This window comes from Phacochoerus africanus, chromosome 4 (assembly GCF_016906955.1).
Source record: "Phacochoerus africanus isolate WHEZ1 chromosome 4, ROS_Pafr_v1, whole genome shotgun sequence".
Taxonomy (NCBI): domain Eukaryota; kingdom Metazoa; phylum Chordata; class Mammalia; order Artiodactyla; family Suidae; genus Phacochoerus; species Phacochoerus africanus.
The window spans coordinates 43819266-43846825 of NC_062547.1; the positions used below are offsets into that span (position 1 = coordinate 43819266).

At 38.3% G+C, this 27560-nt stretch overlaps 1 protein-coding gene across 1 annotated transcript in view; it reads right to left on the minus strand.

Moving 5' to 3' along the window:
• The window catches only part of C4H11orf58 (chromosome 4 C11orf58 homolog), a 40336-nt gene extending 15708 nt beyond the window's left edge, over nucleotides 1-24628 (minus strand). The window contains exons 1-2 of the mRNA XM_047776208.1: nucleotides 24415-24628; nucleotides 18153-18236 (exon numbers count right to left, since the gene is read on the minus strand). Coding sequence (XP_047632164.1) covers nucleotides 18153-18236; nucleotides 24415-24477 — 147 coding nt within the window. The 5' untranslated portion in view covers nucleotides 24478-24628. The remainder of the gene's footprint in view (nucleotides 1-18152; nucleotides 18237-24414) is intronic.
• Between the last annotated feature and the right edge of the window lie 2932 nt (nucleotides 24629-27560).

Sequence of the window (27560 nt, forward strand, 5' to 3'; positions counted from 1 at the left end):
AAATGGCAAAAAAAAAAAAAAAAAAGTACAGACTGTACTTCTTTACAGAATAAATGCTGACTCACAGACATTGAAAAACACGGTCTCCAGAGGAGACCGTTTGTGGGGTGGGGGGATGTGCTTGGGTTGTGGGATGGAAATCCTGTGAATATGGATTGTGATGATCATTATACAACTACAGATGTGATAAATACATTGAGTAATAAACAACAACAACAACAACAAAAAAAAAACCCAAAAAACCGAGAACACTCTCATTCTATGAAGCCACTATTATTCTAATACCAACATCAAAGACATTAATGAAAATGACAATTACATGCCAATATCTTTGCTGACTACAGATGCAAAAATCTTCAAATAAAAAAATACTAGCAAACTTAGTACAAAAACATAAAAAAAAATACATCATTATCAAGTTGGATTCATCCCCAAGGTCACAAAGATAGTTTAATATATGCATATCAATCAGTATAATACACTATATCAAGAAAAGACAAAAACCACATGATCTTCTCAACATATGCAGAAAAAGCATCTGATAAAATTTAACACCTATTCATGATTAAAACTCTTATCACAGTGGGTACAGAGGAAACATATCTCAACATAATAAAAGCTATTTATTACAAAACCACAGCTAAGATAATAATCAACAATGAAAAGCTGAAAAGCCTTCCTGCTAAAAATGTGGCACAAGACAAGGATGCCCACTCCATCACTTCTATTCAACAGAGTATTGTAAGTCCTAGCCATAGCAATCAGACAAGAAATAAAAGATACACAAATGGAACGGAAGATATAAAATTGTCATTGTAAGTAGATGACTTGATATATAACAGAAAACCCTAAATAATCCACACGGCTACTCCCTAATTACTCCAACTGATAAATGAATTCAGCAAGGTAGTAGGATACAAGATTAACATAGAGAAACTTTTTGTTTGATTTTTGGGGCCACACCTGCAGCATATGAAAGTTTCCAGGCTACGGGTCGAATTGGAGCTGCAGCTGCCAACCTACGCTGGAAAACGCTGGATCCAAGCCATGTCTGCGACCTACATCACAGCTCAGGGTAACATGGGATGCCCAACCCACTGAGTGAGGCCCAGGATTGAACTTATGTCCTCATAGATACCAGTCAGGTTTGTTACTTCTGAGCCAGGACAGGAACTCAATATACAGAAGTTAGTTGCATTTCTAACAATGAAATATCATAAAGAGAAAGTTAAAAAAAAGCAATCAATTTATCTAAAGTTCAAATCAAAAAAATTAAACACTTAGAAATAAATCTGACAATGGAGGTGAAATACTCATATGCTAAGAACTATTAAACACTAATAAAGGGGACTGAAGATGATTTAAAAGAAATGGAATGATAGCCTATGCTCTTGGATTGGAAGAATTATAGTATAAAAACGACCACATTACCCAAAGCAACCTACAGATTTAATGTGCTCCCCTATCAAATTGCGACATTTTCCACAAAACTAAAACAAATAATCCTAAAATTTATAGGGAACCATAAAAGACACAGAATTGCCAAAGTGATCCTGAAGAAAATGAACAAAGCTGGAGGCATAACCCTCCTAGATTTCAGACAATATTACAAAGCTACAGTAATAAAAATACAATGGTACTAGCATAAAAACAGAAATATGGCAAAATGGAATTGAATAGAGAGGCCAGAAATAAATTTATACACCTCAGTAAATTAATCTTCAATAAAGGAGGCGAGAACTTAACAATGAAGAAAAGACAGTCCCTTCAGCATGCTGTGCTAAGATGGCCAGCTCTATGTAAATCAATGAAGTTGGAACACTCCCTCACACCATACACAGAAATAAATTCAAAATCGCTCAAAGGGAGTTCCTGTTGTGGTGCAGTGGAAATGAATCTAGCTAGTATCTATGAGGATGTGGGTTCGACCCCTGGCCTTGCTCTGTTGCCATGAGCTATGGTGTAGGCCAGCAGCTACAGCTCTGATTGGACTCCTAGCCTTGGAAACCTTCATATGCCATGGGTGTGGTCCTAGAAAGCCAAAAAAAAAAAAAAAAAGGACAAACAATCCAATTGAAAAATGGGCAGAAGACCTCCAGACATTTCTCCAAAGACATATAAACGGCCAACAGACAAATGAAAAGATGTGCTCCATTGCTAGTTATTAAAGAAATGCAAAATCAGAAGTATAAAGAGGTATTATCTCACACTGGTCAGAATGGCCATCATCAAAAAGCCTACAAATAATAATTGCTAGAGAGGGTGTGGAGAAAAGAGAACCCTATTAACACTACTGATGGGAATGTAAATTATTGCAGCAACTATACAGAACAGCATGGAGGTTCCTTAAAAAACAAAAAACTAAAAATTGAGCCACCATATGATCCAGCAATCCCATGCCTGGGCATATATCTGGAGAAAACTCTTAACTTGAAAAGACACATGCACTCCAATATTCACAGCAGCATTACTTACAATAGCCAAGACATGGAAGCAACCTAAAAGTCCATGCAGAGATGAATGGATAAAGAAAATGTGGTGTATATATATAAGAGAAAGCTACTCAGCCGTAGAAAATAATGAAATAATGTGATTTGCGGCAACATGGATACCTAGAGATTATTCATACTAAGGGAAGCCAGAGAAGATAAATATCATATGATATCACTATATGAGGAACCTAAAAAAAATGATAAAAATGAACTTATTTACAAAACAGGAATAGACTCATAGACCAAGAAAACATAGGAGCTGGATCAAGATGGTGGAGGACTAAGATGTGGCACTCACCTTCTCCCACAAACAAATCAACAAAAACCATCTACATGTAGAATGATTTTCACAGAACATCTACTGAACGCTGGCAGAAGACCTTAAACCTCCAGAAAGGACTTAAGGCAAGAAACTCTCCAAACAACTGTGTAAAAAAGAAAAAAGAGAAAAGGAATCCATAACTTGGGAAGCCACCTAACTGATGTGGAGATCAGCCAAGACAGAGGGACCTCAAAGCCTTGGAGAAAAGCATAGTGGCTGGACTGAGGAGGGCAAAGCAGAGAGAGCACTGCACAGACCACCAGTACCAACCTCCCAGCATGCCACAGCCTGAGATGCTAGAAAGGGAGCTGGGCACTGAGATTCAGGTACCGGAGGCCAATTCTGGGGAGAGGACTTGGTTGGCTGTGTGGAGACAGCTTGAGGGGCTACAGAACTATGAGCCAAGGGCTGGGGAGCAGAGCATCACAGCAAAGGGAATCCAAGAGGAGGTCTGGGTCCACAGGAGAAGCAAGGCACACTTGTTGCGGAGGGCAAGAGGAAGAGGAACAGACCACCATAGGAATATCTTTCTCTGCATACTCATGGACTCTCAGAGGGAGGGGCTGTGGGCAGCTAGGCACCTCTTGTGCAGGCTAAAGGTGGTGGTGCCTCCTGCACAGGTTAAGTGATGGGGTGCTTTTACGTAGTCTTCAGGTGGCAGGGGCAAAACAGCCAGAGATGAGCATGGTCCACCAACCACTAGGGGTCTATGAACAAGTACCACCTGTGGCCCCAGTCACCTCAGAGACTGAGCACTGAAGAGGGCACTGCAACTGAGCACCAACCCATTGTTGCTCTCACTCCCATGGGAATGCACATGGCCTGCCATTGCCAAATGCTCCAGGTACCTGTTAAACCTGCCTGAGAGCCAATGCCACTTCCCAGGGCCCTGCAACTAGGAGCAGCCTGGGCCACCTTCCTGCAGATCCTTGCCACTGTCAAGGGCCTAGAAACCAGGCACTAGCTACTAGCCCTGCCCAATGCCTCCATCTCTCTGGAAGTATGCACAGCACCCTATCAAGGGTATAACAGCCTGCACACACTGAGGAAGGAGACAGCAAGCATTTGAACCCTCACACCAGAAATAAATGGTAAGCCCTCACAAAATACCCAGGGCGCTCTTGCATATCAATAGCCCTCCAAGACTACAGTAGTTGGTTACACTAAATTCACAGAATAAGAAAAATATAATCAAGATGAAGACGTTCAGGAACCAGTCCCAGTTAAAAGAAAGAATTCCCCTGAAGGAGCAAGCAATGAGACAGACCTCTGTAGTCTCAGAGACACTGAGTTCAAAGAGGAGATAGTGAAAACACTGAATTAAGAGCAAATATGGGAGTTCCCGCCGTGGTGCAGTGGTTAACGAATCCGACTAGGAACCATGAGGTTGCGGGTTCGGTCTCTGCCCTTGCTCAGTGGGTTAACGATCCGGCATTGCCGTGAGCTGTGGTGTAGGTTGCAGACGCAGCTCGGATCCCATGTTGCTGTGGCTCTGGCGTAGGCCGGTGGCTGCAGCTCCGATTAGACCCCTAGCCTGGGAACCTCCATATGCCGCGGGAGCGGCCCAAGAAATAGCAACAACAACAACAACAACAACAAAAAAGAGCAAATATGAAGGAATTAAGAGCGGATCTGAACCATAATGCAGATTACTTTAGAAAGGAACGAGAAAATACAAAGAGGAGCCCAGAAAAATTAGAAAATTCATTTGCAGAGATGCAAGCTGAGTTAAAAGGCACTGAAGAGCAGAATGAATAATGCAGAGGAATGAATTAGTAACTTGGAAGATAGAATAATGGAAATCACCCAATCAGGACAGCAGACAGAAAACCAAATGAAAAATCATGAAAGCAATATAAGAAAGCTACAGGATAACATAAAGTCAGCCAATCTACACATAATAGAGTCCAGAAGGAGAAGGAAAAGAAAATGTGATTGAAGATGTATTTGAAGAAATTATGGCTGAAAACTTTCCAAATGTAAATGAAACAGGTATCAAGATACAGGAAGCACTGAGGGCTCAAACAACTTGAACCTAAACAGGCCCACACTATAATAAAAATGGCATAAATTAGAGAGGATTCTAAAGGCAGCAGGAGAAAAAAAAAAAAAAAAAGAGTTAATTATAAGGAGACCACCATAAGGCTACCAAATGATTTCTCTACAGAAACACTACAAGCCAGAGAGAGTGACAAGATATATTCAAAGTTCTAAAAGGGAAAAATTTTGCAGCCTAGAATACTCTATCCAGCAAGAATATCATTTAAAATAAGAAGGATAAATAAAGAATTTATCCAAAAACCAAAAACCAAAAGAACACGGCAATACTACACCTAAACACATTCTAAAAGAAATACTGAACTGGCTCCTCTAAATAAAAAAGAAACAAGAAGACGTAGCATGGAGGAAACCAAAACTGGAAAATAATCACTTAAATAAGCCAGTATGCAGATCTAAAAGGGAAAAAACAAAAACAAAAACAAAACCTATTATAAAAGTGACCATAAACACAAACATGAAGATGTTAAAGGCCATCAAAATCATAAAATGTGGGGAAGGAAAGTAAGAAAATCTAAACTCTTTTTTTTCAAAAGAATGTGTTTGAGCCTATTATTACCATCAGGCTAAAGCAAGCAGATATAGGAAGGGGTTAACAGGAGATAACCACAAAGCAAACCCAATAACATAAAAACTAAAAAGAAGAGAACACAAACATAAAATGAAAGGAAAGCATCCAACCAAAAAAAGAAACAAAGGAGAATCAGAATCAACTGGAAAACAAAGTTTAAAATGGCAATAAATACACCTTTATCAATAATTACCTTAAATGTCAGTGGACTGAATGCTTCACGCAAAAGACAGTGGCAGATTGAATAAAAAAGCAACAGCCTACAATATTCTCCTTACAAGAGACTCACCCTTAGGGCAAAGGACACATATAAATTGAGAGTGAGGGGATGGAATAAGGTATTTCATGCGAATGGAAAAGACAGGAAAGCAATATTCATATCAGACAAAATACTTTAAAACAAAGGCCATAAAGAAAAGGCAAAGTAGGACACAATTTAATGATAAAAGGATCAATTCAAGAAGAGGGTTATTACATTCATCAATATATATGACCTTAATATAGAAACACCCAAATACAACAAATACTAACAGACATAAAAGAAGACACTGATGGGAATACAACAACAGTAGGAGACTTTAAGATCCCACTCACATCAATGGACAGATCCTCTAGACAGAAAATCAGTAAGGTAAAAGAGATCCTAAACGACACAATAGAAAAGTCAGACTTAATTGACATTTTCAAAACATTACATCAAAAAAAATCAGAATACACATTCTTTTCAAGGGTACATGGAACATTCTCAAGGACTGACCACATACTGGGACACAAAACTAACATCAACAAACTTAAAGGTACAGAAATTATTTCAAATTATCTTCTCTGACCACAATGGCATGAAAGTAGAAATCAACCACAGGAAAAGAAATGAGAAAAACCCGACTACATGAAGACTAAACAACATGTTATTAAAAAACCAATGGGTCAATAAGGAAATCAAAGGGAAATTAAAAAATACCTCTGATAATGAAAACACAACCATTCAAAATCTGTGGGATGCTGCAAAAGCTGTTCTTAGAGGGACAGTCATAGCAATATAGGCCTTCCTCAGGAAAGAAGAAAAATCTCAAATTGACAATTTAAGCCACCACCTAAAAGAATTAGAAAAAGAACAAACAAAACCTAAATTCAGCAAAAGGAAAGAAATCATAAAGATGAGAGAGGAAATCAATAAAATACAGATTCAAGAAAACAGTAGAAAAAAAAAATCAATAAAATCAATAAAACCAACGGCTGGTTATTTGAATGGGTAAACAAAATGGACAAACCTCTGGCCAGACTCCCCAAAAGAGGAGACAAAGAACTCAAAACAAGAAATGAAAATGAGAAATCTCAACAGATACTGCAGAAATACAAAAAACCATTAGAGAACACTATGAACAATTACCTGCCAACAAATTTGACAACCTAGAAGAAATGGACAACTTTCTAGAGACATGCAGCCTGCCAAAACTAAATCAAGAAATAGGCCAATTGAAGAGATGGATCACTAGAAATGAAACTGAATATGTAATAAAAAACATTCCCTACAAATAAAAGTCCAGGACCAGATGGCTTCACGGGTGTATTCTACCAAACACACAAAGAACTTATACCCATCCTTCTTAAATTTTTCCAAAAGCTTGAAGAAGGAATAATCCCAATGACACTCTATGAAGCCACCATCACGCTAACATCAAAGCCAAACAAAGATACCACAAAAAAAAAAAAAGAAAAAATGTCTTTGATGAACATAGGTGCAAATATTCTTAGCAAAATTTTAGCCAACCGAATCCAAAGACACATAAAAAAGATCATATACCACTACCAAGTGGGATTCATCAAGTTCACAAGGATGGCTCAGTATATGCGAATCAATCAAATTCATACGCATTAACAAAAGGAGTCAAAACCCACATGAAGAGGAGTTCCCACCGTGGCTCAGTGGTTAACGAATCCAACTAGGAACAATGAGGTTGTGGGTTTGATCCCTGGCCTTGCTCAGTGGTTAAGGATCTGGCATTGCCGTGAGCTGTGGTGTAGGCTGCAGATGCTCTTGGATCCCGCACTGCTGTGGCTCTGATGTAGGCTGGAAGCTACAGCTCTGATTAGACCCCTAGCCTGGGAACCTCCATCTGCCATGCATACGGTCCTAGAAAAGGCAAAAAAAAGACAAAAAAAGACCAACAAACAACAAACAAAAAAAAAACCACGTGATTATCTCAATAAATACAGAAAAAGCATTCGACAAAATCCAACATCCATTCATGACAAAAACACTTACCACAGTGGGTATAAAGAAAACATGCCTTACCATCAAAAGCCATTTATGATAAACCCACAGTATATTATATATACTCAAAGGAGAAAAGCTGAAGGCTTTCCCACTAAAATCTGGAATAAGACAAGGATGCCCACTCTCACCACTTTTATTCAACATAGTATTGGAAGTTCTAGCCACAGGAACCAGAAAAGTAAAAGAAATAAAAGGTATCCAAATTGGAAGAGAAGAGGTAAAATTGTCACTCTATGCAGAGGACATGATACTATATATAGAAAACCCAAAGGACTCCACACAAAACTTATCTGAACTGATCAATGAATTCAGCAAAGTAGCAGGATACAAGATTAACATTCAGAAATAGGTTGCATTTCTGCATGCTAACAATGAAATTTTAAAAAAGAATATAAAAATAACTTTTAAAAGTTCACCCCCCAAAATTAAGTACCTAGGAATAAAACTGACCAACGAGGGCAAAGATTTACATATTGAGAACATCAATTAAGGAAATTAAAGAGGATTCAAACAAACGGAAAGATGTCTCATGCTTCTGGACTGGAAGAATTAATATAGTTAAAATGGCCATACTACCCAAAGCAATCTACCCAAAGCAATCTATAGACTTAATGTGAACCATGTCAAATAACTCATGACACTTTTCACAAAACTAGAACAAACAATCCAAAAATTTATATGGAACCATAAAACACCCACAATTGCCACAGCAATCCTGAGGAACAAAAGACAAGCAGGAGGCATAACTCTCCCAGACATCGGGCAATATTACAAAGCTACAGTAATCAAGACAGTGTGGTACTGGTACAAAAACAGACATACAGACCAATGGGACAGAATAGAGAATCCAGAAATAAATCCAGAACCTATGGTCAATTCGTCTTTGATAAAGGAGGCAAGAATATAAAATGGGAAAAAGTCGCTTCAGGAAGTCATGCTGGGAAACCCGGACAGCTGCATGTACATCAATGAAACCAGAACACAACCTCATACCATGCACAAAAATAAACTCAAAATGGCTAAAGACTTAAACATAAGAGAAGACACCATAAAACTCCTAAAAGAGAACATAGGCAAAACATTCTCTGACATCAACCACACAAATGTTCTCTTAGGTCAACAAGAAATACAAATTGGTACAACCACTATGGAAAACATTATGGAGGTACTTCAGAAAACTTAATGTAAAACTACCATATGATCCAGGAATCCCACTCTTGGACATTTATCTAGACAAAACTTTCATTGAAAAAGATACATGCACCTCTATGTTCACTGCAGCACTATTCACAATAGCCAAGACATGGAAAAACAACCTAAAAGTCCACCAACAGATAAATGGATTAAGATGTGGCACTATAAGGGAATACCACACAGCCATAGAGAAGAACAAAATAGGAGTTCCCATCTTGGTGTAGCAGAAATGAATCCGACTAGGAACTAGGTTGTGGGTTCAATTCCTGGCCTCACTCAGTGAGTTAAGAATCTGGTGTGGTGTAGGTCACAGACATGGCTCGGATCCTGTGTTGCTGTGGCATAGGCCGGCAGCTATAGCTCCACTTAGACCCCTAGCCTGGGAACCTCCATATGCTGCAGGTGTGGCCCTAAAAAGAAAAAAAAAGAAGAACAAAATAATGCCATTTGCAGCAACATGGATGGAACTAGAGATTCTCATACTAAGTGAAGTACATCAGAAAGAAAAATACCATATTATATCATTTATATCTGAAATCTAATATATGGCACAAATGAACCTATCTACAGAAAATAAACAAACTCATGGACATGGAGAACAGACTGGTGGTTGCCAAGGGAGAAGGGGAGGGAATAGGATGGACCGGAATCTGGGGCTGGTAGATGCAAACTACTGCATCTGGAGTGGATAGGTAATGAGATCCTGCTATGCAGCACAGGGAACTGTATCCAGTCACACTTGTGATGGAAAATGATGAAGGATAATGTAAGAAAAAGAATGTACATATATGTATGACAGGGTCACTTTGCTGTACAGCAGAAATTGACAGAACACTATAGTAAAAACTAAAAAAAACCAAAAAACAAACAAAAAAACATCATGACCAAGTGGGATTCGTCCCTAATTCCACAAGGATGGCTCAACATACACAAATCAATGTCATACACCACATTAACAAAAGGAGTCAAAACCCACATGATTATCTCAATAAATACAGAAAAAGCATTTGACAAAATCCAACATCCATTCATGATAAGAACTCTTCCCACAGTGCATATAGAGGAAACATGTCTTACCATCAAAAGTCATTTATGACAAACCCACAGCCAATAATATAAAACTCTAAGGAGAAAAGCCGAAAGCCTTTTCTGGAACAAGACAAGGATGCCCACTCTCACCACTTTTATTCAACAAAGTATTGGAAGTCCTAGCCACAGCAACCAGACAAGTAAAAGAAATGAAAGGTATCCAAATTGGAAGAGAAGAGGTAAAACTCACTCTATATAGAAGACATAATACTATACACAGAAAGCTCTAAGGACTTCACACAAAACCTACTCAAATTGATCAACTAATTCAGCAAAGTAGCAGAATATAAGATTAACATTCAGAAATCAGCTGCATTTCTGTATACTAACAATGAAATATTAGAAAAAGAATATAAAAAAAAAATCACACCCAAACAAACAAACATAACATGCCTAGGAATAAACCTGACCAAGGAGGTAAAAGACATATACTGAGAACTAAAAAACATTAATCAAGGAAATTAAAGAGGATTCAAACAAATAAAAGATGTCCCATGCTCCTGGATTGGAAGAATTAATATTGTTAAAATGGACATACTGAGAGAGGATTAAGATGGTGGAATAGAAGGACTAGAGCTCAACTTCTCTCCTAAAAACAACAAAATTCACAACTAAAAGCTGAGCAATCCCCACCCAAATGGACCAGAAACCTTAAAAAAGATACCCTACTCCAGAAGAGGAGGCCACATCAAGAGGTAGGAGGGGCGATTTTGCAGTATAAACAACTCCATACCTCCCGGGTGGGAAGCTCCACAGACCGAAAACTAATTGGTTCACAGAGAGAGACTCACCTACAGGAGTGAGAGTTCTGAGCCCCACATCAAACCCTCATGTGCAGGGATCCAGCACTGGGAGAAAGAGCCCCTGGAGCATCTGGCATTGAAGGCCAGTGGGGCTTGTGTGCAGGAGCTCCACGCAACTGGGGGAAACGGAGACCCCATTCTTAAAAGACACACATGGACTTTCACGTGCACTGGATCCAAGGGCAGAGCGAGGTCTCCATAGGAACCTGGGTCAAACCTGACTGCAGTTCTTGGAGGACATCCTGGGAAAACAGGGGCGAATGTGGGGCTTGTTGTGAGGGAGGGACATTGAAGGCAAAGCTCTAAGGAATATTCGGCAGCTGCCTTTCTCTGGAGGTGGCCATTTTGGGAAAATCTGCCAGTCAGCACTGTGAAGCTCCAGGGTAAACAACAATCCAGGGGGGAATCACAGCCCCACCCCTCAGTAAACAGGCTACCTAAAGACCCCTCAGGCACACAGCTGCCTCTAATCCCATCCAGAGACTAAGCCCCACCCAACAGAAGGATTACAATCAGCTCCACCTACCAGTGGGCAGGCATCACCCCCTCCCATCAGGAAGCCTACAGCAAGCCCCCATACTGACTTTGGCCACAAGGGGGACAGACATCAGAAGTAAGAGAGGCTACAACCCTATTATCTGTAAAAAGGTCACCACACCAAAGACCTATAAAAATGAAAAGACAGAGAACTGTAACTCAGATGAGGGAGAAAGGGAAAAAACCCCAGAAAATCAGCTAAGTGATGAGGAGATTCTCAGCCTCCAGGAAAAAGACTTTAGATTATCGATGTTGAAGATGATGCAAGACATTGGAAATAAACTGGAGGCAAAGATGGATACCTTACAGGAAACACTGACCAGAGATACAAGACATAAAACTTAAACAAGAAGAGATGCAAAATACAATAACTGAAATGAAAAATTCACTAGAAGCAGCTAACAGCAGAATGCAGGAGGCAGAAGAACAAATAAGCGAGGTGGAGGACAGATTAGTAGAAACTACGAATGTGGAACAGAAAAGAGAAAAAAGATTGAAAACAAATGAAGAGAGTCTCAGAGAACTCTGGTACAACGTGAAATGCAACAACATCATATTATAGGGGTGCCAGAAGGAGAAGAGAGAGAGAAGGGGACAGAAAAAATATTCCAAGAGATAATAGCTGAAAACTTCCCTAACATGGGAAAGGAACCACTCACTCAAATCCACCAAGCACAACAAGTACCATATAAAATAAACCCAAGGAGGAATACACCGAGACACATATTAATCAAATTGACCAAAATTAAAGACAAAATCTTGAAAGCAGCGAGGGAAAAAAAAAAGTAACATACAAGGGAACCCCAATAAGGTTATCAGCAGATTTTTCAGCAGAAACCCTGCAGGCCATAAGGGAGTGGGCATGAAGTACTCAACTGTGTGATGAAAAGAAAAAACCTCCAACCAAGATTACTCTACCTAGCAAGGCTCTCATTCAGACTTGAAGGAGAAATCAAAACCTTCACAGATAAGCAAAAGCTAAGAGAATTCAGCAACACTAAACCAGCCTTACAACGAATACCAGAGGAACTTCTCCAGGCAGAAAAGAAAAGACAGCAACAGGAAACAAAAATTCCACAAATGACAAGGCTCACCAGTAAAGGTATATATACACTAAAGATAAGAAATCATCCATGCACAATTATACCACCAAAATCAGAAATAATGAGAAGAGGTGGGTACAAATGCAGGACACTGGAGATGAACTTGCAATTAAGAGAACAACAACTTAAAACAATCTCATATACATATAGACTCTTTCATCAAAACTTCAGAATAACTGCAAACCAAAAATCTACAGTTGATATACAAACAAGGAATCTCTGGAGAAGAAATATATCTCATAGTAAATAAGTGCATAATCCACCATGAAGGGGGTCATTTGACATCATTCTTGGAATGCTGAAGTCTTCTTAGAACTGATTCTGATTTCCTCTCCATCAAAGAATTTATAATAATTATAATTAAATAATGCAAGTGTATAATTAAAAAATATAGTTCTACAATTGTATTATTAATAACCATTTCTCTCCATGGTACAATGTAAAGTCTATAATGTCTTGTTTATTACATCACCTAGAATGGTGTAATGCCTTTATTGAAGAATCAATAAGATGTAACAAATTATGAGTACTTATTTATATAGTTACACCGTTTTTTAACCAATTTATGCATTTTATATTTTACTTATTTTCAGAGGTTGTATTATTTTTGTTATTCTTACCAGCTGAGTTATTCTTTATATTATACTACATAAAATATTTAATGGTAAAAAAAATAAAAATAAAATTTCAAAAGAAAAAAAAAAAATGGCCATACTACTGAAAGCAACCTATAGACTTACTGTGAACCATGTCAAATAACCCATGGCATTTTTCACAAAACTAGAACAAATAATCCAAAAATTCACATGGAAAAAAGACCTAGAATTGTCAAAGCAATTTTCAGGAATAAAAACCAAGTAGGAGGCATAACTTTCGCTGACATCAGACAGTATTATAAAGCCACAGTAATTAAGACAGTGTGGTGCTGTTACAAAAACAGACATATGCCTGAATGGAAGAGAATAGAGAACTCAGAAATAAATCCAGACACCTACGGTCAATTAATCTTCAACAAAGGAAGCAAGAATATAAAAAGGGAAAAAGTCTCTTCAGCAAGTGGTGCTGGGGAAACTGGAGAGCTGCATGTAAATCAGTGAAACCAGAACACACCCTCACACCATGCACAAAAATAAACTCAAATGGCTTAAAGACTTAAACATATGACATGACACAATAAAACTCCTAGAACACAGGCAAAAAATGTCATTCATATAAACCATACAAATGTTTTCTTAGATTTGTCTCCCAAGGCAACAGAAATAACAAAAATAAAGCAACGGGACCTAATCAGACCTACAAGCTTTTCCACAGCAAAGGAAACCATTAAAACAAAACAACCTAAAAAGACAACCCTGAAGGAATGGGAGAAACTAGTTGTAAATGATGCAACCAACAAGGGCTTCATCTCCAAAATACAACAAACAGGAGTTCCCTTTGTGGCTCAGTAGTCACGAACTGAACTAGTACCCATAAGGATGTGGGTTTGATTCCTGGCCTCGCTCAGTGGGTTAAGGATCTAGCATTGCCATGAACTGTGGTACAGGTCACAGATGCTGCTTGGAGCTGGGTGGTGTAGGCCAGCAACTGTAGCTCTGATTTGACCCCTAGCCTGGGAACTTCCATATGTCACAGGTGTGGCCCTAAAAGCAAAAAAACAGAAACCAAAAAAAGAGAAAACACCCCCAAAATACACAAACAACCCACACTATTCAACAATAAAAAAACAACAACCCAATCAAAAAATGTGCAGAAGACTTAAATAGACATTTCTAGACATACAGATGGCCAGTAAGTACATGAAAAAATGCTTGATATTGCTAATTATTAGAGAAACGTAAATCAAAACTACATTCACCTCACTCCGGTCAGAGTGGCCATCATTAGTAAGTCTACAAAGAACAAATGCTGGAAAAGGGAACCCTCCTATGTTGTTGGTGGGAATGTAAATAGGTACAACCACTATGGAGAAGAGTATGGCGGTTCCTCAGAAAACTGAATACAGAACTACTACACGATCCAGCAATTCCACCCCGGGCATGGATCTAGACAAAACTACACATCAAAAAGATACATGCACCCATATGTTCGTAGCAACACTATTCACGATAGCTAAGACATGAAAACAACCAAAATGTCCATGGACAATTGAATAGATTAGGATGCAGTTCATATATACAATGGAATACTACTCAGGCATAAAAAAGAATGAAATAATACCATGTGCAGCAACATGAATACAACAAGAGATTCTCATTCTAAGTGAAGTAAATCAGAAAGAGGAAGACAAATAAAGACCATGATATCACATATATATAATCTAAAATACGGCACAAATGAACTTATCTACAGAACAGAAACAGACTTACAAACATGGAGAACAGACTTGTGACTGCCAAGGGAGAACAGGAAGGGAGTGGGAGTTTGAGGTTAGCAGATGGAAACTATTACATTTAGAATGGATAAGCAATGAGGTCCTAGTATATGGCACAGGGAACTAGATCCAGTCTCAGGATAAAACATGATGGGGGATATGAGAAAAGGAGTGTGTGTGTGTATGTGTGTATACATGTGTGACGTGTATATATATACATATGTGTGTGTATTCATACATATGAATAACTACGTCACTTTGCTGTGCAACAGAAATTGGCACAACACTGTAATCAACTCTATTTCAATTTTTTTTAAAAAAGAAAGAAATGAGAAAATTCTCTAACACCATATACAAATATAAACTTAAAATAGCTTTAAAGACTTAAATATATAAGACCAGATACCATTAAATTCCTAGAGGAAAACATAGGCATGATGCTCTCAGACATAAATCACAGAAATATTTTACTGGTACCATCTCCTAGATAATGGAAATAGAAGCAAAATAAACAAAAGGGACCCAATTCAACTTCAAAGCTTTAGCACAGCAAAGGAAACCATAAACAAAATGAAAGAGACAACCTATGGAACTGGAGAGAATATTTACAAATGATACAATGACAAGACATTAATTTACAAAATATACAAATAGCTCATATAGCTCAACATCAAAAAACAAACAACCCAATCAAAACATGAGCAGAAGACCTACACAGATATTTCTCCAAAGACATACAGATGGCCAATAGGCACATGAAAAGATGCTTAGCAATGCTAATTATTAGATGAGATTGGGTGCTTTTGGGGTGGTATGGCCATAGACAGCATCGCTAATTATTAGAGAAATGCAAATCAAAAACTACAAGGAAGTATCACCTCACAAAGGTAAGAATGGCCATGAAAAAAAGAAGTCTAAAATAACAAATGCTGAAGAGGGTGTGCAGAAAAGGGAATCCTCCTACACTCTGTTAGTGGGAATGTAAATTGGTGCAGTCATTATGGAGAATATCTACGCTTAAAAAATGAAAAGAGGATAGGATATAGCAATCTCACTCCTACATATATATCTGGAGAAAACTCTTAAGATACATGCACCCCAATGTTCATAGCAGCACTATTTTACAACAGCCAAGGCACAGAAGCAACCTAAAAGTCCATCAACAGATGAATGGATAAAGAAGTCATATATATATACACACACACATATTCACACAATGAAATATTACTCAGCCATTAAAAACAATGAAATAATGCCACCTGCAACAACATGGATGGAACTAAAGGTTATCATACTAAGTCAAATAAGTCAGACAAAGACAAATACATGACATCACTTATATGCGGAATCAAGAAAATGGTAGAAATGAACTTATTTACAAAACAGAAATAGACTCAGAGACATAGCAAACAAAGGTATGGTTACCCTAGGAGAAGGGTAGAGAGATAAATTAGGAGAGTTTGGGGTTAGTAGATACATACTACTATACATAAAATAGGTAAACAAGGAACTACTGCATAGAACACGGAACTATATTCAAGATCTTGTAATAAACTATAAAAGAGCCTGAAAAAGAGTAATTATACATATAATGAATCACTCTGCTGTGTACCTGAAACTAACAAAATATTTTTGTTTGTTTGCTTTTTAGGGCTGCACCTGCAGCATATGGAGGTTCCCAGGCTAGGGGTCTAATCAGAGCCACAGCTGCCGGCCGATGGCACAGCCACAGCAATGCAGGATCCGAGCCACATCTGTGACCCACACCACAGCTCACAGCAACGCCAGATCCTTAACCTACTGAGCAAGGCCAGGGATCAAACCCACAACCTCATGGCTCCTAGTTGGATTTCATTTCTACTGCGCCACAGGACGGGAACTCCTAACACAACATTTTTTTTTTTTTTATTTTCCCACTGTACAGCAAGGGGGTCAGGTTATCCTTACATGTATACATTACAATTACATTTCCCCCCCCCTTTCTTCTGTTGCAACATGAGTATCTAGACAAAGTTCTCAATGCTATTCAGCAGGATCTCCTTGTAAATCTATTCTAAGTTGTGTCTGATAAGCCCAAGCTCCCGATCCCTCCCACTCCCTCCCCCTCCCATCAAGCAGCCACAAGTCTCTTCTCCCAAGTCCATGATTTTCTTTCTAAGGAGATGTTCATTTGTGCTGGATATTAGATTCCAGTTATAAGTGATATCATATGGTATTTGTCTTTGTCTTTCTGGCTCATTTCACTCAGGATGAGATTCTCTAGCTCCATCCATGTTGCTGCAAATGGCATTATGTCCTTTTTTATGGCTGAGTAGTATTCCATTGTGTATATATACCACATCTTCCGAATCCAATCATCTGTCGATGGACATTTGGGTTGTTTCCATGTCTTGGCTATTGTGAATAGTGCTGCAATGAACATGCGGGTGCACGTGTCTCTTTTAAGTAGAGTTTTGTCCGGATAGATGCCCAAGAGCTAACACAACATTTTAAACCAACTATACTTCAATAGAATGAAAAAAAAATTGTTCACTAAAACAGAGTGAAAGCTAGATTAAATTTGATTTTGTAATCTTAACCAATCATTTGTGAAGACATGGTATATAACAAATTTTCCTATTGTGAAACATTCTCCATACCCAAAGATGATAACTCTTGAAAAGCTTTAAGCATTAATGCTTATTGCTTTACATGTTATTAACACAAAAGCAACTCAGTAAATAATTTAGTATGTTGCTCTTTAGTTTGCAGAAGACACCTCATAACAATACATAATGGTGTTGAGTTATTCTAAGATGATATTATTGCACTGTTATACCTTCTCAGTTGGTTCTTCCTATGACCAATAAAATACTCAGCATAGCTGGCTAGGATTAGGAATGTACTTTGGGGCCATAAAACAGGATAAATCTAAACAGTCTACATAAATGACCAAAGCTATGATAGAGGTCCTTGCTGGCAAAGAATTTAACATATGCTATCCTAAATAGCCCATTTATTGGTAGACAATTTTTTTCTTTTTTAAAACTGTCAGTCTGTTCCTCCCCCTCTCCTTAGTTTTACTGAGATATAACTAACTACTGTTAGCTAAATTTCATACATTTTATGTTGTCTTTCTTTAGGTACTTTTCTCTATACAGTCTCTAAACGTTACTGCCCATTGGCACTGAGAATCCTAGAAGTGGCTCAGATCAGCTACATTTCCAAAAGCCTAAAGTAATCATCAGAAGAGTAAAATGGGATCCAGTGTATTCATTCCTTTTCATTTAAGAAACACAAAAAAGGGCATTATTTTCACAGAAAAGATAAAAAATGTATTCTGTCTGATGCTTACCTTTCCTGCACCCATAAGTCTCAAGAACTTTTGCTTTCTTTCTTCGTTACCTAAGTCTGCTGCCTCCCAATTGCTAGATCCAAGCTGGAAAAGAAATTGGCTAATTATTTTTTTGCATAATAATAAATATTTAAAAATTTAAAGTTGACCAATAAGTGCAAAGTTGTTTTTTTTTTTCCCAGCCAGTTTTTTTTGCTGGCTTATGCATCGCATTCAAATTAAAATATACTCCTTTTCTGTTACCTTAAGACAAAATCCTTTAGGTTTTTACAGCCAGAGACCTGGTTCTCAAGTTTACACCTATAAGAATCACCTGGAGAACTGGTTAAAACACAGACTGCTAGGTTACACCCCAAGATTAGGTAGGTCTAGGGTGGGGCTCAAAGATTTCACTTCTAACAAATGCCTAAGAGATGCTGATGCTGTTGATGTGGGGGACCACACTTTGAGACCTACTGCTGTAGAGCCTTGCAGGGCCCTATAGTACCTAATACTTTGAACTCTAGCCAGCAGCTGTTAGTTGAAGTTACTCTGGCTCTAGTGATATTCTGTAAGACAGTATAGCATCAGAGTCAACCGGACCCAATTTTAGCTTTTTAGTTTCTTTTTTTAGGAGTCACTGTTATTTGTAAGGACTGATGCATTATGACTTTCATTCTTTTTCAAAGATCTTCTCAAAACCAAGAGAAAATTTACTGATATATTTTTTAAAAGAATAGAATAAAACTTTTTTTTTTGGTCTTTTTGCCTTTTCCAGGGCCGCATGCATGGCATATGGAGGTTCCCAGGCTAGGGGTCCAATCGGAGCTGTAGCCACCAGCCTACATCAGAGCCATAGCAATGCGGGATCCGAGCCGCATCTGCAACTTACACCACAGCTCATGGCAATGCTGGATCCTTAACCCACTGAGAAAGGCCAGGGATCGAACCCGCAACCTCATGGTTCCTAGTTGGATTCATTAACCACTGAGCCATGACAGGAACTCCAAAAGAATAGAATAAAACTCTTGTAATTATCAAATGGGTCTACTGAACCTTTGTATAAATCTATGAAATATTATGGAATCCTAGTGATATTTTTCCCTACATCTTGAAACAAATATAAGAATTACTTCATTATAATTCCCTAGATCTTTGGAGTTTTAATGTGGCTCAGTGGATTAAGGATCTGGCCTTGTCACTGCTGTAGCTCAGGTACAGCCCCCCCCCAAATCCATGATCCTCAAACAAGGATTATTTCATTATGATAATCATTATAACATTATGACTTATTTCATTATCATTCACTAATCATTCTTAATTATGCTAAAAATGACTAAAATGATAAGATAGAAAAACTGGTAGAAAAGTTTTCTCATCATGCTGTTCAAAGTACTGAATCATCTTTCAAGAAGATATCACCCTTCTGTTGCATGCTTCTAGCATTCTTTGGACACTGCTGAAAATTTTATAATTCCACCCATAATGGCAATAGAGTAAAAAACTGAAACATTGGAAGCCATTTCAAAGTTATTATTAGAATAAGAAGGTGAATGCAAAAGATAGGCAGTGTACTCTAATGATAATGGCAAACTTAACTACAAAAATCTTAAGATTATGAGTCTTTGGATGATAAAATACTAGATATCTTCTCTCCAACCCAGGAAATCAATGAGAGACAAAGAAAAAAGACAGAAAGAATGAATAGTACTCTCATCTAGAGAGCTATTCAATGGGAACAACTTCATTTTGCAATACTGTAACAATAGCCTGGACTATCTTGTTTTTCTAAAAAGATATGAGATTATTTCATTTTTTATATTTGCACGCCCAAATTTACTTGATATGGTAAGTGGACAAATGCTGTGGGCAGGTGACTAGAAGGAATATAGAAATGAAAATATTCACTGGATTGAGAATTTATAATCTAAAATGAAAATGTTTTGCCATTATAGAATAAAAATGACAACCCACTTTTCAACACAAAACTATGAGCAATCAAAACATTTCTTATGCCACAGGAGCGGCCCTAGAAAAGGCAAAAAGGCAAAAAACAAACAAACAAACAAAAAAAACCATTTCAGAAGTTACAGTTGTTTCCTCCAGTATATTTTGATGATGCAAATGCAAGAACTAAAATAAAGCTAAAATGTATTAGAAATAGATTTGAAATCTGAAATTATGTTTCAATTTCATGCATGACAACTGATAAGCAGTTAATATTCAGAGAATGCTAATCATTTGGGATATATACTGTGAAAAAAAATCAACAAAATTTGGTTTGCTCTAAGTTCATATCAACTTTTCTAATAAAGTTTTTTTTTTTTTACCATCCTTTTATTCTTATTTCTGAAAATTATAAGACTAATAGAATACATATATAACAATGATGATCATCCCTATCGGGCATATTAAAGTTGCAGTATTTGAACTACACTGCATTGATGGGTTCTCCTAATTCCTTTTGGTAGCAGATTTATATGCTCTCATGATTCTGGCTACCTAAGAATTATCTACTTCTTTCCATCTAACAGCTCATATTTTTTTCACAGATTAGTTAGTTCTTAACTCTTTCTGGATCAATAATATTTATTTAGTCTTTTTTTTTTTTTTTAGGGCCCAAGGGAATGTGGAAGTTCCCAGGCTAGGGGTCTAATCAGAGCTACAGCTACAGCTGCCGGCCACAGCCACAGCCATGCCGTGTCTGCCACACCTCATGGCAAAGCCAAATCCTTAACCCACTGAACCAGGCCACGGATCAAACCTACATCCTCATGGATGCTAGTCAGATTCATTTCTACTGAGCCATGACGGGAACTCCAATATAATTTAAAAAGAAAAAAAAAAAAGTACTAGTGAAACTTCTGATTTTCACTAAATCACCTGTTCCATGGACTTAGCATTTAACATCTTAGTTTTAATTCTTCACCTACAGTCTTCTTTGAAAGACTGAGACTCTAACACCTAAGAATTGCATAGTTTTTACAACTTACAAATCACTTTTCATTTAATTCTTTCAAGAGTCCGTCTAATAAATAATGACATGAGGCAAATAGGCTAAGTGGCTTGCTTCCATCCTTTGGCCTTAAGTCCTCTACTAGTTCCACATCATGATCAAATGAGACAGGATATATATACAGTTATAAAAATATATAGAATTGACTTAAAACAATTGCCTAAAAACAAAAACTTCTCTGCTCTGAAACTTTCTATTAAAAGAGCAAATATCTCCAATGCCTTTACACAAATAATCCTATCTACAATTTTTAACCCTATTAAAAAAAAAAATTAAGTCCTGCTGGTTCTTTTCAGACCTTAGCATACAACAGCAAGTACCTTACCCAAGTGCTGCATTCTGAAAAGAACATAGGTGCCTGATACATTCTTAGAGATTCTTCATCAGTTACTAAAATTAACCTCACCCTCTCTCCTACTTCCTGAGAAGATGGCTTTCATTTCTCCACTCCAATCAGACCAATGAAACCACTTGAAAATTGGCCTCATTCTTAATACCCTTATTGTAGAACTGCAATCAATTTGTCTCCTTGTCAGGACACACTGTAGTTAACTCTTAGAATTCATTCCTACCATTGTCAGCATCTAGGATTGGATTCCATTGGTTTGTTACACCATTTTATTTTATTTTATTTATTTATTTATTTTTTTGTCTTTTGTCTTTTTTTGTTGTTGTTGTTGCTATTTCTTGGGCCGCTCCCGCGGCACATGGAGGTTCCCAGGCTAGGGGTCAAATCGGAGCTGTAGCCACTGGCCTACGCCAGAGCCACAGCAAGGCGGGATCCGAGCCGCGTCTGCAACCTACACCACAGCTCACGGCAACGCTGGATCGTCAACCCACTGAGCAAGGGCAGGGACCGAACCCGCAACCTCATGGTTCCTAGTCGGATTCGTTAACCACTGCGCCACGACGGGAACTCCTGTTACACCATTTTAACATGTGATGTCAGTGGGCAAGGAAAACTTTTGATTGTAATTTACATGCAGATGTTCATTAGAAACTGTTGACCAACTACATATCTACTTAGTTGATTTTCTATTTTTATTTTGAAAATTATTTTTCTTTTTAGGGCTGCACCTGTGCCATATGGAAGTGCCTAGGCTAGGTACTGAATAGGAACTGCAGCTGCTGGCCTACACTACAGCCACAGAATGCTGGATCTGAGCAGCACCTGTGACCTACTCTGCAGCTTGCAGCAACGTTGGATCCTTAACCCACTGAACAAGGCCAGAGATCGAATCAACATCTTCATGGATACTAGTCGGGTTCTTAACCCACTGAGCCACAAAGGGAACTCCTGATTTCCTAAATTTAGATGTATATTTTAAAATTTTGACTATATTCTTCTTAAAATATTTTAAAAACCATAAGCACTTAAAGATAACTCCCAATTACGAACAAAAATAAGAAAGAAACTGACAAAAAAAAAAATCACTAGGGAGTTCCTGTTCTGGCTCAGTGGTTAACAAACCCAACTGGTATCCATGAGGACATGGGCTGTGGTGTGGGCCGGCAGCTACAGCTCCAATTAGACCCCTAGCCTGGGAACCTCCATGTGCCACGGGTGCAGCTCTAAAAAGACAAAAAATAAAAAGAAAAAATGAAAAAAAAATTACTAGAAAGGGGCAAATTACTGTATTGTATTAAATATAATATTAGAAACAAAATCATTTTAAGATAATGTGTGACAGTCCTAAGACTTAATCTTGAACCATCTCCTTCAAAGAGAATACTTATAGGACTGGAAAAGGTCTTGGGTCATCCAGTTTAAACTGATCACATCAGAAGCTGTAGAAATTTAATTACTTAATCACTTTAATTTTGTTAAATTACTTAATATCACCAAGAGTTTTCTGTCAAACTAAAAGATTATTTCTGATTCTAGAAAAACAGGTGCCTGACATTCTAGCAATCAAGTTACAGTTAAATACCAGTAAGAAAACAACGTAATGGCTGTTAAAATGGCATCAGGTTACTCAAGAGCCTAGGTAAATTCCTGGTGAAATACGGGATTACCATATTAACAAGAAATTATCTCAAAGCCAGTTTTCGGGAGGAACAGAGGGCATGAATAAATCTCACTAGACAACTATTCATCCCCAAATCTTTACTCATTACTAACCTTTCTGCAGAGCTAAAATCAATTTCCTTGAAGAGGCTTATGGTAATTTAGGACCTAACCCCACCACTTACCCAAAGAGCATCTCTTTTGCTACAAACAATGCACTAACAGTATTCAGTGAGTCTTTTATGGTCTGTAAAGTAAGATACTATCAAAGTGAACAGCACTATAAAAAATAAAGAACTCTACACATTCAGAAATTGAAAGCACTTTAAATAACAGAAAGAAAACCAGATGTATTCTCCTCATCCTTAACGATGAACTCTCCATGCCCCTCCTCCCCCGAATTTCCTCATCAACGTTTCCATGGCATTTATCTATTGTACGGAGTATGTAGTTTTACGTTTACTGGTTAGTGTCCATGACGCCTCTCTAGTTGCTAGTACAAATACACAGATGGCCTAGGATAAGCACCATAGTTATTCATCTTTGAATTCTGAACACCTGGCATAGCAGTAAATATTTAATGGTTTACTTTCAGGAATGAATGGTTTGCTATTTAAACCGATAAGCTGTGGGGAGAAGGAAGAGAACTCGTACTTGACATCAAAACCGGGCTTCTATGTTTCAACGTCTCTAGTTCTCAGCACCGTGCACCAATACCGAATTATTTCCCTAGTACAATTTTTTCCGCTCAATACAGTTCTTGTTTTCTCTTAACAGTAAAGTTTAACCCTTAACAATACATTGCAAAAATAATCCCGGTCAGAAAATCTGTCCACGTTTGCACAAAGATCTTGACTTTATCACAGGAGCATCTGAAGCGTAAAACAGGAAGGGTCTTGCCGTTTCTATTCTGAGTAGAAAGGCCCCATAAAGAAGCTCCATCAGCTCCCAACTAGGCTAATATGGTCCCTTGACTAGGCTCTTTCACTTCTCCACCAAGGTCTTTTCACTTCTCCACCACTGAGGATTTCCTTCCTTGATTCCCCTTCGTACGCAGGCCTCTAGCGCTTAGCCTGCGGACCTCTTCAAAAATTCCGACCCTAATTAATAAAACCGGACATTTCTCATTCTTCTGGACCCAACCCCTCGGCCCTCCCGCTTCAGACCACTACAGGCGCTTCCTCCTTCATCCACCCTTCCCGGCCTACCCCAACCTTCAGCAGGCCTCAACCCTCCACCATTTCGCCATTGTTATTTACATCGTCGTCTGGAGAGGCTGAACGCTTCACCCCGTGCGGATGGGACTCCCTGGCAGCACTCATAGTTGCGGAGACACCGACAAGGAATGCCGAATCCACTCGCTGTTTTCCTCAGACGCGGCGCCAGCAGCCTACAATCTGCCACCAGCCCAAGCAGCGCCACTCCAGAAGGCAAAGCCCCTCCGGGCCTTCTCCGCCAGTCGTCACCGCCGCGGCCGCTCGCCGCCCTGGAGCACTCTGGGAGTTGTAGTTTTGTTTCACTTCATACGCACCTGTACAAGAGAGATGGGTGGCGGGACTAAAACTACAACTTCCAGAAAGCCCAGCGGCCTAGCTCGCGCTGTTTGGCGGGAGTGCCCCCCGAGGCTCCGCCTTCCTCAGCTGGTGGAGGGACCTTTCCCGCGGAAGGGAATGGCGGTGAGCGTTAGCCCTTGATTTCGTCTCCGCAGAAAGAGACTCAGCCTGGGTTTTCCCCATTTCACTGTGCGACGCTGCCCCATTGACAAACGCATTCGTTACAGTTAAGCACCTAGGTTTGTAATGTCTGAGGTTTTTTGAGTCCTCGCGAGTACCCGCACTCCAAAACAAAAACGTTTCAGAAAAAAATATGGCTTCTACTTTTACCCTGTGAGCTCCATTGCTCGCAGGGGATTACTAAATCGTCAATTTAGAAAATTCTCGATGAACATCTTCCTACTCATTCTCACCGAAATGAGTTCAGCTTTGGTGTTAAGTGCCAGTTAATTGGCTATTATTGAAACTAGGATCCACCTGAGGGAATTCTGTAAGCTTACCAAACGGCTTTGTGTGAAGTGGCAGAGAACCTCTTCAACCTCGCTGTTGGTATGTAGGCTTTGCACTTTGGGGGCCTTCACTAAGTGAAGTCCATCTCTGCCATAAAGCCCTGTATCTTTTTCTTTCCATATTAAGAAATACTTTAGAAAATTGAGGTGAAATTCACATTACATTTAAAATAAACTATTTTAAAGCCTACAATTAAGTGGCACTTAGTTCATAAACAATGCAGTGCAACCATCACCTCTAATTCCAGGACATTTTCATCACCTGGAAGGGAACATCAATTACCATTAAGCAGCCCTTACCCCTTCTCCCTTCTCCCCACCAATCACCAGCCTGCTGGAGTTTTAATTCATGGAGTATTAATGTGTCTGAATTTTTAGCTGGACCTGAGCCTGACTTCCTTCAATCCTAACATTATGCCGGAATCCTTTTTTTCTTACTTATTCTGATGTTCAGAGTTTCGATTTATTATTTATTTTTTTTCCATGTTAGGGCTGCACTTGCGGCATTTGGAAGTTCCCAGGCTACAAGCCAAATTGGAGCTGCAGCCAGCTGCCTACACCACAGCAACGCGGGATCTGAGCCGCCTCTGCAGCCCACGCCAAAGCTCGTGGCAACACAAGGTCCTTAACCCATTAAGGGAGGCCCGGGATCAAACCCACATCCTCCCGGATACGAGTTGGGCTCTTAACCCACTGAGCCACAATGGGGAACTCCTTGATATTTTTTAGGAGCAAGAATCAGTGAGTACAGACAATACAAATCTAAAGTGTTTTGGTATTGAGAGCAGCCTGTGAAACTGCTTAACTATTAGCTTCTGAACTCAGCAATTACACTAGTTTGACTGCCTGTGTAGAAATAATATTACTTCCCTAGATTTCAGATGATCACTGAGCCTTTTATAGAATTGTGACTAGTGGAAGACAGTTTAATTTATGCAGTCATGCATTCAAATTTTGCTCCTTTATTTTGGAAGCAAGGAAATAACAATTCTCATTAGGATAATATGAAGGAGAAAAACCTCAGGTAGGGTCATACCAGGGAGGGGTAACTTTATCAATTAATTCTGTGGTAAGAATAAACCATAAATCAAGGAGAAGAATAAATCTATGAGGAGAAGGTATTTTTGGAGGTGGTTGCTATTTAATATTAATTAAATTGTTTAAAATATTTGGCCTAATTAACTCTATGATTCTACCAAGTTTTTGTAACTACGATGAAATAGTTAAGTCAGAGAATTGTCTAGGATAAACTATAGTTGACATCCAAAGTTGGTGAAAGTTCAGAAAAATTTAATGAGCTCGTGACGTGTCTTTTATTTCTTTACCAGAATTATTGGTACCTGGATGGCTACATCTTCGAGTTATCATAAAACAAGATTAAAAGCCAAAAACTAACAAGGAGATAATAAAAACTGGATCATTTTTATCAGATTTTGCTCAGTTTCATATAAAGAAGGCTATAGGTAAGGATGAAGTTATGGTGTAATTGAAATGCATATGTGGCACAGACCTCAGTACTATTCTTTCTTGTTTTGTAAAAATAAGGAGAAAATACTCTTAAATACCTTCTTCGGGGTTGGGACTTTTCCATATTTTTTGTTTGTTTGTTTCTGTATCTTCTAGCACAATGCCTGACACAAAGTAAAGTTTTTTGAATTAATAAAGGAAGATTGATGTTATGTAATGAAATAGAGTGGTATTTAATAAGGCTCAGAAATTCAGCGGTATCCTTTCTTTGGTAATAAAGACAAGGAGAAGAGGCTCTGTAGGATCCCTGGTGGGAATTTAAAAAAACTTGCTGAATGTAGGGAACATGCCTTTCACATTTTTATATATCAATGCTTAGCATGTAGTAGGTATTTATAAATATTTGTTGAATGTATGTATTAATATCCTTCAACCAAAGGGAGTCATAAGTAAGCATAATTAACAAACCTAAAGAAAAAATAAAGGCTCTGTTGCATATGCTCTGTACAAAAAAATCTGCTGTTTTATCTGAGGCTAAAAAAAATTCCTAGAGCCCTAATTATAATTTATTTATTGAATAGTTGCTATATGCTATACACTTTGCTAGGTTTTTTTTAAATAATTGATTTCAAAGCTTCAGAGCAATTTGCGAGAATTTTTATTTTATAGATAATGAAGCTTAAGAAAAGTTAAATACTTGTCCATAATCATATAGCTAATGAGTAAGTGGCTAAGCTGGGTTTCAGTCCTTAAGTTTGTCTAACTCCAAAAACCCATGCACTTTCCACTGTGTCAGTATAACTCAGCATTTATATAGGGTGCTTAGTATGTGTCAGGCTGTGCGCTAAATTTGAGGAAAACCAGAATAAATAATGG